We start from the raw sequence: 13784 nt of genomic DNA, 5'->3' as shown, positions 1-13784 counted from the left end.
TATTCTTGACGATTTGCAGAAGTTTTTTGAAGTTTGGGAGTATACGAGTATAGTATACGTACCTACTTCCCCTTTTTTTTTTACGAAAGAAAACGGTTGAACCGATACTTTGAAGGGTTGTGTTCGTTTCTTCTTCTGATGTTTGGAATGATCGGTAATTCGGGGCGATTTATAGACGACGCTTGGACTGTGATTTGGTTGTTTCCACGTTGACGACTTGGGATATGTCGGTTCCGAGAAAATTGCCAGAAACGAATCGGTTTTAAGACGACGTTCATGTCTCTAACTTTTTCTCTCTTTAGGAAGCGAGCTTGATATGCATGGCGATCGTTTCTCGACTTTCGGAGAGTTTAGATCGGTTTGCAAGATCTGGATGAACAATTATGGAACAATATATCGAGACAGGAAAAATCGCTTAAAACTTAGTTCGCTAGACTATCCGCCTAGGTTTTACGTTCCCTAAAGTTCTATGGCAGCCTCAAAGTAATTTCCTACGAAAATTCCAAGTCTGATTTCAAAAATTTCAAGTCGGAAATACCTTAGTTCTCTCGAAGATGCAGTTTTGTCCCTTTTCAGTTTTGCGTTCTCATTTCCGTTTCCTATTCTCGTGTATGTTCGCCATTTCCGATATTGGTGTTTATCCTTTGAAACTTGACATTTATTTTTCGAACTTGACTGTTATCTTCTCCTTAGATAAGACGTCGATTTTTGTAAAAAGGTTCAACGTAATGGTATAGTTAAGGCGGCCAAGGTGTTAAGTTAACCGTTGCCGTTTTATACGATTAATCTGAATCCATGCGAGGAGACAGGTCTTTGCGGTTTTTTTTTTTATATCATAAAGTCTCAATGGTAACCTCAATCGAGGCGAAACAAGAGACATTTCGATCGAGATTCGAAAGTGAACGCAAAGATGGAGGTAGGGCGAGCAGGAACAAGCCAAGGAGTTTGAGATGAGTTTTACTTGTTTTCGTCGTAAAATCTCAACGGAAACTCCGATTGAGACGAAACGAAACGAAAAGCGTTTCGATGAGGATTCAAAGGAGAACACAAAGGAGGACCCCTTTGAGGCCTGACAGGTCGCTATAGCGAGTGAGGATGTCATCTCGGTCGCTATAGCGAGTGGAAGGGAGCCGAGACGAGTCCCACTTGTTTTCGTCGTAAAATCTCAATGGAAACTCCGATTGAGACGAAACGAAAATCTCAACGGAAACTCCGATTGAGATGAAACGAAAAGCGTTTCGATGAGGATTCAAAGGAGAACGCAAAGGAGGACCCCTTTGAGGCCTGACAGGTCGCTATAGCGAGTGAGGATGTCATCTCGGTCGCTATAGCGAGTGGAAGGGAGCCGAGACGAGTCCCACTTGTTTTCGTCGTAAAATCTCAACGGAAACTCCGATTGAGACGAAACGAAAAGCGTTTCGATGAGGATTCAAAAGAGAACCCAAAGGAGGACCTTTCTGAGGCCTTACAGGTCGCTATGTAGCGACTGACGGCCTGACAAGTCGCTACGTAGCGAGTGAAAGCAAGCCAAGAAGAGTCCTACTTGTTTTCGTCGTAAAATCTCAACGGAAACTCCGATTGACACGAAAAGAAAAGCGTTTCGATGAGGATTCAAAATAGAACCCAAAGAAGGACCTTTGTGAGGCCTTACAGGTTGCTATGTAGCGACTGACGGCCTGACAGGTCGCTACGTAGCGAGTGGAAGCAAGCCAAGAAGAGTCTTACTTGTTTTCATCGTAAAATCTCAACGGAAACTCCGATTGAGACGAAACGAAAAGCGTGGCGATGAGGATTCACAAGAGAACCCAAAGGAGGACCTTTCTGAGGCCTTACCGGTCGCTACGTAACGAGTGGAGAATTGGCTGGAGCTCGGTCGCTACGTAGCGACCGAGCAGTGTGCGTGCTCGGTCGCTACGTAGCGACCGAGCGGTGTGCGTGCTCGGTCGCTACGTAGCGACCGAGCGGTGTGCGTGCTCGGTCGCTACGTAGCGACCGAGCGGTGTGCGTGCTTGGTCGCTACGTAGCGACCGAGCTAGGTAATCGTTTTGTTGTGTTTCCTTTTTCCGCGATTAACCTAGGGGTTTTTCAGCAGTTTTTGGGAGAACAAGTTTTATCCTTCCGAAATGTGAACGGAAAACGTGTTTTGATAAAACCCTTACGCATCGAGATTTCTTTTGTTCGATAATGAGCCAAACTCACGGGGTTTGATAAGATTTATCGTTTCCCTTTACGTTTAGAAAGAGAAATCGCGAGCTTGTTTTAGTGCTCTTCCTGTGGCGGAAGGTCGCAGCAAGGCTTTCAATTTTGTTGAACATATATCCAGACATAGTTTCGATCAAGCGTTTTGTGGCCATGAGTAAGAGTATTCCGTAACCCCCCCTCCTTCTAGCGCCAAACTGTGGGAACCGAAATTCGCACTGTCGATTTCCGTTTAAATAAGGAAACTAGGAAAACCTTAATTTTCCAGAGGTCCCGGATCTCTGCGAGTGCCAACGACAAGTGACCAAATATATGCGGAAATTATGAAAAGATAACAAACGAGTTTAGAGAAAACAGTTGATCTTATTTCGAGTCTGCGTAAGAGCGTTGCGATCATTACAAGAGATCATGAAAGCTTTGGCCGTAAAGGCTGTCAGCGAGTTACTTAGTTCTAGCGACCTAATAGCTCAAACCTAGTTGAGTCGCAGCTCGATAACGAAAGACGAAATAGATAAAGAAAAGGTTTTTGATTGATTTCAGACTGAACCTTGTTAAAGGCTTTCGAGGATCAAGCCGAACGTAGTTCAATTGATAGAGCTGGACAAGAGATCGAACTGCCTGGGCGAGTTCGTCTAGTAATTGAGTGCCAGTCATAGAAACCAAACTTGTCGAGAATAAAGTCTAAAGTTTCTAAGTGCAGAGAATTCCGAGTCTAAAGAGAGTTTTTTCATGCCTCTCGCCTAGGACTCCTTATATACTAGCTCCAAGGTCGGTTTACGCTTTTACTCTTCTGCCCTTAAGCCGTCATAGCATAAAATGGAGATATTCCATTTTTTCCGATCTTCGTAATTATCCTCAAAATTTCGTATTTATCCGCGGAAACTTGACATTTATCCTTTCTTGCGCGCCAAGCGTAAACCGTCATACGGTTTATGGGCTTTTAGTTAAGAAATCGTAAGTTGGGCCTCGAGTCGTGTCTTAGGTCCCTTTGGGACGTCTTCCGACTCGAAACGCTTATTACGACTTCTTTTGATAAAGAACGACCTTTCCGCGGTTTTTACCGCAAAGTTTGATTGATGTCTTAGAATAGTCGGAAGACATGAACTGAGTTCGCTACGGTCTTCGGGAGATAGCATCGTAGGATAGACGAGAATGCATGAATTGGTGTCGTATCGACGTTTCGGAAGAGTTCGGTCGCTACTTAACGACCGAACAGAACGCATGCTCGGTCGCTACGTAGCGACCGAGCAAGACGGACGCTCGGTCGCTACGTAGCGACCGAGCTTGGCTCGAGCTCGGTCGCTACGTAGCGACCGAGCAGGACGGACGCTCGGTCACTACGTAGTGACCGATCTTGGCTCGAGCTCGGTCGCTACGTAGCGACCGAGCGGGACGGACTCTCGGTCGCTACGTAGCGACCGAGCTTGGCTCGAGCTCGGTCGCTATGTAGCGACCGAGCGGGACGGACGCTCGGTCGCTACGTAGCGACCGAGCTGTGTGCATGCTTGGTCGCCACGTATCGATCGAGCTTGGCTTGTCCGTGGTCCGATTGCCGTACTCGAGCTTGTCCGCGGCCGAATTGGATTCATGTCTGTTTCCTTCGGACAATCGGTATTTAGTGGTTCGATTGAGATTTGAACAAGATTTTACCGCAAGGCTCTTTGTAAAGATATCTTTACGAAGATTACTTTTTCGTAAAAACGTTCATGCTGATTTTTACGGACTTTCAGGCATTGATTCCGTCGTGACCGATTTTGACCCCAACAGTTACCATAAATAATTATTTGTAATATTATGTAGATTTTCGGCAAGTGATATTAAATGTTTATACACTTATTTTTAAAAAAATATATTATTAAAATTAAATTAAATAAAAATTATCGACCAATCAATTTAAATTTTTTAAGATTTCATAAAAACCGACACATAAAAAAAAATCTTTTAAGTGACTTCTCAATTAATATATAGTAGGATAGTAGGATGAGATTTTATAAATTAATTTATAAGCTTTTATAAATGACTTACAAACTCTTATGATTATTTAAAATATACAATAAGCCAAGATAAATAATTTGATAAATGTTTTTATATATGTTTTATAAAGCATGTAATATGAACTTTAAAAGATGTTAAAATATAATTATGAACTGTTTTTTGTTTATTATTTATGTATTTTCTAAATATAAACAATTGATATATATATTAAATATTATTGACCAATTAATTTATAACATTTTTTTAGGATTTCATATATGATCGACACATAAGAAAAAGTCTCTTAAGTCACTTCTTAACTAATATATAATAGGAGAGTAGGATGAAATTTTAAATAAATTTTATAAATTAATTTATAAGCTCTCATAGATGACATATAAACTCTTATAATAATTTAAAATATACAATAAGCAAAGATAAATAATTTGATAAATGTTCTTATAAATGATTTATATTGATTTATATAAACTGTTTTTCGTTTTTTATTTTGTGTATTTTATAAATATAAAAATGATGAATTTATTTCTCTTTCTATAATCTCTATAATATTATTTGAGAAGTCACTTTCCTAGGTGTCGCGTTCACATTAACGCTCACGATGGTTGATTACAATGATACCCTTAATGAAATAAAAAAGTACATTTAAATATTATTATTTACTTTTTAAAATTTTCTAAATAACAATATAAATAAAAAGGAAACATTTATAAAGTTTAAAAAATAATTTTAAAACGAAATAAATATAATATGATTTCATAAAAAAAAAGAAAGTTCACAAAATAGTAATATTTCATTTAAAAGATATCTTTAAGTAACAAAAAATATACTTTTGAAGTAATAACATACTTTTTTTATCTATATCTTCTTAGATGAAAAAAATATATTTATATATAATGTGATTTAGTGTTTCAAAAAAAAATATATAATGTGATTTCATAAAAACAAAAGTTCACACAAATGATCTTGATATTAGAAAAATGAATATTTTTCTTTTAAAACATAATTTTACACAATACAAATATATATTTTCAAAGTAATTGAATTTTTTTTTATATATCTATATATTTTCTTAGATGATTACACAAAATAATTAAGTAACATAAAGGTATATAGGTTTAATTGACAAAAAAATAATTTATTATTATTATTATTGAAATGTTTTTTTTTGTTTTTTCATATATTTAGTTTACTATAATATCTTAAAATTACAGAAAAATAAATAAATTATATTTTACTTATATAATATAATTTATAAAATACAATCACATTTTTACTGCATATTTTAAGAGATATTGGAAAAACTAAAAATAAATTTTAGCAATAAACATATTAACAAATGAACATATTAGCAACTAATCAAACTTATATCTAAAATCATAGATGTAACTACAATAAGAATGTATAATTTATTAGCAACTAATCCAACTTATATATAAAATCATAGATGTAACTACAATAAGAATGTATAATTTATTTATTTGTTTATATAATAATAATTTATTTATTTTGTTTATATAATAATAATTTATTTATTGCATTTATTTAAATTATATGATGACTTAAAACATTTTACAAATGAAAAATAAAATATTAACTCACTGTTACAATTGAGATATTTTATAAAATTTATATATATGCATGAGAATTTAGAATATTATCATTATATTAATTTATGTAATTTGTAATCAGACATTTTAGTTTATTTTTTATTTCATTCTAATCACAATATATCTTATATTATGCATAATCTTACTAAAATATACCTATGCATTTGAGACAACAACCAACCTAAAATGCAAATAAGAAAATTAATCAAAAATTAATATATTTACAAAAAATAAATATTATAGTTGAATTCAAATAAATAGACAGAATCCAATATGTCCAAATGACTACTAAATTGACCATAAAAATAACAAAACCGATTAGATATAAATATTTAATTAAAGTAATATGATATAATTAATATAAATTATACATACAAATTATAAATTAATTAAAATTAAAAATAAATATCAATTAATTATTATATTATATTTATTTTATAAATATTTATGTCCGTGCATGAGCACGGGAAAGTCACCTAGTTTAAACAATTAGTTACCATAAACATTATTTGTAATATTATGTAAATTCTTTGGCAAGTGATATTAATTGGTTATAGACTTACCTTTTTTAAGATCTAAATAAATAAATAAAAATTAAAAATCATCGACCATTCAAATTATAACAATTTTGTAAGAGTTCATCTATGATCTACACGTAAGAAAAAGTCACTAAAATGACTTCTCAATTAATATATCGTAGGATTTACGCAAGAAACATGTTCACATTTAACAGCGTGTGAAACTAAATATTTTTTTACGGTGAGATGCAATAGTTGATAGTAAATCCGTTTTTTTAATCGATGAAAATGTAAGCAAAGGAAAATGAGAAAATATGATACGTTCTTTCGCATTCACCTTACAAAAATGATCTTTGAATGAGAAATATATATGTATATATAGTGGAAGAGGGCTAGCGGGAAAAATTTCTTTTCTTCTTCAGATGGAATGAAATTTGTCTTGAAGATATGGAATAATTTTTGGATATTAGGTTTAAATATTTCTGTGACAGAACCAAAGTAGTTCTACCATGGTATGAACCAATAAGGAGATTTGGATAAGTTACAGATGGTGTAAAAAATTGATCAACTACGTGTGTTTGTGTTTAGGAGATTGGATCAAAAAGGAATTGTACCATGCTTGGCAATAATCCCAATAGTTAAAGGAGACATTGTAACAAGGAAAATTTTTAAGATCTTCTGGAAAAAAAAATATATATATATATATATTGTTTCAGGGGTTGTTAAAAAAAATCTTGTTTTAGACCTTTAGTGATATGAAGTCTTTTGAGGATCTTGAGAAACAATGGATTCACCAGTGTTGGTTTCTGATTCCTAAATCTGCTGAGTTTTCACAGCGTTATAGCATATAATAGTTGTGATCCTTTAGGGGTCGTATCTAGTGTCACACGTAAAGTAGTGAGAGAAAAAAATGATTTGCGTTGTTCCGGGATGTTCGCTAATGAACCAACCACCACTCGTTTTCAAGGCTGTCTCCTATAACATTGACGGGTTTTGATACATCGACATTTTAGATATTCTGCTTAGCTTCTTTTTGGTTGACAACAAGATTTTGCTTAGGTTACTTGTTTTCCTTTCTTTAACCACAATTTCTATTATTGATATCCTCCGGATATGAAGCAAAATCCTCAAAAACAAACGAGTGTCCCCTAAATATAGACAAAGAATGTTAAGAAAAACCGTTGGTGCTTGCAACATTGGGTTATTAATAACACACATCTCTATCCTCCTTTAACCCTCTCATGCCCATCTATAAACAGCCTTGGGCCTTTTCCAAGGTTTCTGTTTTAGCCATGGCTAAACCTCCTTCCTTTGTGTGTTGCATCTTCCTCTTGTTCTTCTTCCTCTTGTCCTCCTCTTTTGTCGCATTTGCCCTGACCGATACAGAAGCTGCCTTCATCGTGCAGCGACAGCTCTTGACATTACCAGCAAACGGTGAACTTCCTGATGACATTGAATACGAGGTTGACCTCAAGGCTACATTTGCAAACACAAGGCTTAAAAGAGCTTACATAGCTCTTCAAACTTGGAAAAAGGCATTTTTTTCGGATCCGTTTAACACAACAGGAAACTGGCATGGACCTCACGTATGTGGCTACAACGGTGTGGTTTGTGCACCGGCTCTTGATGATCCTGATGTCACCGTAGTAGCTGGTGTTGACCTTAATGGCGCGGATATCGCAGGGCATTTGCCTGCTGAGCTTGGTTTGATGACAGATGTTGCTTTGTTCCATTTGAATTCTAACAGGTTTTGTGGTATCATCCCTAAGAGCTTTGAGAAGCTGAAGCTGATGCATGAATTTGATGTCAGTAATAACCGTTTTGTTGGACCTTTCCCTGAAGTCGTCCTCGCATGGCCTGATGTTAAATTCATCGACCTTAGGTTCAATGATTTTGAAGGTCAAGTCCCTTCGGAGCTGTTCAAGAAAGAGCTAGACGCTATTTTCTTGAACAACAATAGATTCACCTCGACGATTCCTGAATCTCTAGGAGAATCTCCAGCCACGGTTGTGAGTTTTGCAAACAATAAATTCACCGGATGTATTCCTAAAAGTATCGGAAACATGAAGAATCTCAATGAAGTTGTCTTTATGGATAACAAGTTGGGCGGTTGTTTCCCGTCTGAAATCGGAAAGCTGTCGAATGTGACGCTTTTCGATGCAAGCAAGAACACGTTCATTGGTCGTCTCCCGACAAGTTTTGTCGGGTTAACGGGTGTGGAGGAATTCGATATCTCCGAGAATAAACTGACCGGATTAGTAGCGGATAACATTTGCAAGTTGCCTAATTTGGTGAACTTCACTTACTCCTACAATTACTTCAATGGACAAGGTGGTTCGTGTGTTCCAGGTGGTGGTCGGAAGGAGATTGAATTGGACGACGTACGTAATTGCTTACCTCATCGACCAGACCAACGGTCCGCCCAGGAATGTGCAGTAGTGATCAGCCGTCCGGTTGACTGTAGCAAGGACAAATGCGCTGGTGGCGGCTCCTCTACTCCGTCGAGACCATCGCTGGTTCACAAGCCATCGCCAGTTCCAACTACGCCTGTTCACAAACCATCGCCAGTTCCAACTACGCCTGTTCACAAACCATCGCCGGTTCACAAGCCATCGCCAGTTCCAACTACGCCTGTTCACAAACCATCGCCAGTTCCAACTACACCTGTTCACAAACCATCTCCAGTTCCAACTCGACCGGTTCATGAACCACAACCACCAAAAAAGTCACCCCAACCGGATGATCCTTACGATCAATCTCCAGTGGGTAACCGACGCAGTCCTCCTCCACCTCATGAATCCCAACCTCCAGTGGTTTTCTCTCCTCCACCAACTCCGGTAAGCTCTCCACCACTTCTTTCTCCTCCTCTTCCTTCACCTCCTCCACCAGTTTACTCTCCACCACCACCAGTTCACTCTCCGCCACCACCGGTTAACTCACCACCACCGCCGGTTCATTCTCCGCCACCCCCAGTCCACTCTCCACCACCACCGGTTCACTCTCCTCCACCGCCGGTACACTCTCCCCCACCGCCAGTCCACTCTCCACCACCACCGGTCCACTCTCCTCCACCCCCGGTTCACTCTCCTCCACCGCCGGTCCACTCTCCACCACCACCAGTCCATTCCCCACCACCACCGGTCCACTCTCCGCCACCACCTCCTCCACCAGTTCACTCTCCACCACCACCGGTTCACTCTCCACCACCACCACCACCACCTCCACCAGTTCACTCTCCACCACCACCGGTTCACTCTCCACCACCACCTCCTCCACCGGTTCACTCCCCGCCACCTCCTCCTCCCCCAGTCCACTCTCCACCACCACCGGTTCACTCTCCGCCACCTCCTGTCCACTCTCCTCCACCGCCAGTCCACTCCCCACCACCTCCGCCTGTCTACTCTCCTCCACCACCTGTCTTTTCACCACCACCCCCACCGGTACATTCCCCGCCGCCACCAGTCCATTCGCCACCTCCACCTGTTCACTCGCCACCACCTCCCCCGGTTAACTCGCCACCGCCACCGCCACCGGTGGAAAAGAAAGAGGTGCCGCTGGCACATGAACCAGCCCCAAGTGATGAGTTCATCCTACCACCTTTCGTCGGCCACCAATACGCATCGCCACCACCTCCAATGTTCCCTGGCTACTAATATCCATCAACGAGAGAAGAACCGACTATATATAAAAAGCAAATTGTATCTTCTTGAACTAAATTTGTAAAACGAAAGAAGAAGACAATTAATGTATGATAAGCGAAACCAACTTGTTACGGTACCAGATGTCGGATAAATTTGTACAATGACAACTTCTGATGGTAGATAAAGATTTTAAACTTCTAAGCAAATATAAATGTTTTCACTCTCTTCTTTCAACTAATTAGTGTTTTATACATGATTGGTAAACTCTATCATCTAAGATTTGCTACGAAGCAATAAGCGTAATCCTACACTTGTGAATAAGAGTACTCAACGTATATACAAGCTTAATCCAATTTGTGGTACTTGGAATTAAAAACCTCAACACATTGGTTTTGTTTTTTCTTTTGCCTCAAATTAGTTGTACCTAGAGTGAATGTATCCACTTTAACTTTGAATACGCATGTCTACAGGGCAAGTATATTGGCTGTGTTTGAAACATATATAGTTAACCTCAAGGAAGTTTCTGTGTGAGTTCCAACGATAATATTCCGAAAACCTCGCCTATCAAGAACAAGAGATAGCGAGCTCTTTATATTCTTCGCTCTGACCAAACCATAGCCATCTCAAATTAGTAAGGTACATGAAGGACTTCAATAACTATCACATAAGGTGATATCTACGTCGGTATGCATGAAGTCATCTTGTTTCTGTTTTTCACTTTTCACTTTCCTGTTGATAATATCGTTTGTCCTTCTCACGGATAAGTCCTAGCTCGGTTTCTCTTTTTTTTTTTGGACCTACTTCAAAACTTGGATCAGATCTACTCTGAAGCAGGGAAAGAAAATAGTTGAGGGATCTTATACTATATGTTATTACTTTGTTTTATTTTTTGCGCTTGTTGGAACCTTTTCAACGTGATCCATATTTGTCATTTATACTTGAACTGTAAATTATCACTGGATTCTGCAACTCCTTAAAGTTTATACATTAATGGGAACTGAGAAGCCATTTCTTTCTACAATTAATCATATCATCAGAAATAACCTTCGAACGAAGAAAAAAGCTCGTAATAATTGGCTTTGCTAAGAAAATGTGACAATTTAAAAGACCATCATGGATAGTAGCGTTTCTTGTCTTTATGTCAAACCGTATCTGCCCTATGTCGCGTCCATGTTCAGTACCCTGCTTCATGTGTAATTGCAGATATTGATGGCTTCGGGTCCACATCACTATTTATCTATAGTATTACATTATTACGTTAGTCAGTTATCCTTAATTGCATTATAAGAATAACATAATACAATATATTTTATACATTATATGATAAGAACACCTTCAATGTAAGAATCTCATATAAATATCTCAACTTACAAAAAACACTATTGTTTAAATGATTTAGGGCTCAACTGGTTCAAACGCAGAGGTTACAGGAGTTTACGGATGCGGGTGTTGCGGTTTCAAGCGTTATTAAGCGTTTTGTATGACTCACATAACATTTGAAAATTGTTGCGTTTGCGGGATATTGTGACTGGTTGATTATAAGAATTGTAGCGGTTTGATATTAAATTACCAATAATAACATATTATAACATTATAAAAATATTAAAACATACTATTGTAATAAAATATAATAATTATCAATATAATATGATTAATAATAATATTATGTTTATTTATTAAAAATTTTAAATTAGTTTGAAAGTTATAATTTTAATAAAAATATTTTGAAGATTTATATTAAAACTTTTAAAAGAATATTTGGTTTTGTTTTATATATGTCTATATCTTTATATATGTATGTATATTAATTTTTTTTGAATTTTAATGAATAGTTAGTTTAATTTTTTTATAAAACAAATTATGATAATGTTTGTGAATTTAAATTAATATATAAAATATGTATATATTTTTATTTACAATATTTCCGTTTTAAGTTTTTAACTTAAAATTTTAAAATATTTTTGAAAAATATTATATATTTATTTATCTATCCGCAACCGCTCGCAACCGTAAACGCTAGATGGAACCAGCTTTTGATTTTAAGAGGTTCAGAGCGGTTTAAAGCGATTTGTAGCAGTTTGTATGATTGTTTCGAACCACTATCTACCGCAAAAGCTGTGTTTGCAGGTGGTAGTGGAAAAACCAGTGAGACCTTTAGTTTCTCAAATTTTCTGCACTGTGTGAATGAGATAATTTTGAATGTATTTCTCTATTATCTGAGAAATTCAATCAATTAGATATTATTTTTGTGTCTTTTTTTTTTTGCAAATTAAGAAACTCTCATGAAATATTCACATTAGAAGTCTTCAGATTTATTTATAATACACTAACTTATTATTTGAAAAATTTTGTGTGAATTTGCCCATTGTTTTAAGTTCACTAATAAAATATTAGTATAATCTTTAATATCTGAAATAAATATTAATATAATACTTCATTAAGAGTTTTTGGTGAAAAACTCCCTTGAAAATGCTTTAGAAACTAACCATTCTGTTTAGAAATAATCAAATAGGTTAAGGCTTGATCAGAATACTCAATCTACCATTTACATTCTGACCTAATTAGCTCAGGAATTTACTCGCAACACTTTATCCTTTAATTGTACACTTAATGTGGCTTCGTGTCTTAATTTCAACAATTATTCTCAGGAAATATGAAAAAGAATTTTTAATTGATTACGACAGGAGAGTTTGTTTAATTGTCAGCCAACTAATTTAATGTGAGATGTTTGTGTTGCGTGACTTGTAATTGCATGTCTCTCAATATATCATACTAGTATATTTGTACTTTCTATATTTTGTATTCTCTCCATTTCTTAAAGATATATATATTTTAGTGTTTTCACACATATTAAACACTTTAATAATACATTTTTTAAAAAATTATCATATTTCAATGCTTTTTAACCAATAGGTTTCAATAAATTCGATTAGTTTTGTTGAAATTACAATTTTTGTATAGAAAACATAAAAAAACAATTTTTTTTATAAAACAATTTTTTTTTCTAAAACTTATATTTTAATGAAACGGAAGGATTATACTTTATAAAGAGATGACTGAGTGTATGTCTAGTTGTTAAAACTTATATGTTATCTTATGAGCTTTGTATAGATATGAACTTGGCGATTGGTAATTAATCACGAGCAAATCACAGTGTGTTTCTCAAGATCCATATAGTGTCTGATACAATGGCACATCTACAAATAACGAGGCAATGTCCAAAATAAATAGTTCGATCTGATACGTTAGTAAATCGATCAAGCGTGGTCAACTCTTAACCGAATATTTCTTTTAATAAATTATTGTATCTGCTAAAAAATGTGCGCAGCAAGAGAATAAGATAAGAAAGACAATTGCATTACGTACGTTGCATCTCCTCTCCCAAGCTCTAAATCATTGAGTCTTGTACTTGTTCCCAGCAGACCCTTCGCTTTTGAGGAGTTATGAAATTTCACATCCTTACCTTTTCGTATCTAAAATGTAAAAGACAAATCTGTTCACTCTAACTAAAAACAATACAAATTCACAATCTTAATAGCTAATATTTTTTTACGGAAATTAATGGTAACTACACTTCTATATATTAGTTGGAGGATTGTTTCACATACACTTCAACATTAAACTTGAATTGGATGACATGGATAACTATTATGTTTTTAGTGTACATGTATACATCTAATGATGTAAAAGTTTCCTTAAAGAAAATTTACTTTGAAGATCACGAGTTTAAAATTTGGCGGTGAAAATATGAATGAATCAGTTTCAAAAAAAAAAAAAATATATATGAATGAACCGACAACCGCCATCATTCGTGACAATCTCTG

General features: G+C 36.1%; 1 protein-coding gene across 1 annotated transcript; it reads left to right on the top strand.

The window, feature by feature from the left end:
• Positions 1 to 6218: 6218 nt before the first annotated feature.
• Positions 6219 to 10968, top strand: LOC103862310 (pollen-specific leucine-rich repeat extensin-like protein 4). The gene has a single exon (XM_009140006.3). The coding sequence runs from the start codon at positions 7561 to 7563 to the stop codon at positions 9970 to 9972; it is 2412 nt and encodes an 803-aa protein (XP_009138254.2). The 5' UTR covers positions 6219 to 7560; the 3' UTR covers positions 9973 to 10968.
• Positions 10969 to 13784: the final 2816 nt, after the last annotated feature.

This window comes from Brassica rapa, chromosome A03 (assembly GCF_000309985.2).
Source record: "Brassica rapa cultivar Chiifu-401-42 chromosome A03, CAAS_Brap_v3.01, whole genome shotgun sequence".
In the NCBI taxonomy this organism is placed as follows: domain Eukaryota; kingdom Viridiplantae; phylum Streptophyta; class Magnoliopsida; order Brassicales; family Brassicaceae; genus Brassica; species Brassica rapa.
This window is presented reverse-complemented; position numbering and strand designations above follow the sequence as displayed.

Coding starts and splice junctions, on each gene's coding strand:
- LOC103862310 (XM_009140006.3), top strand. CDS start 7,561: ATGCCCATCTATAAACAGCCTTGGGCCTTTTCCAAGGTTTCTGTTTTA.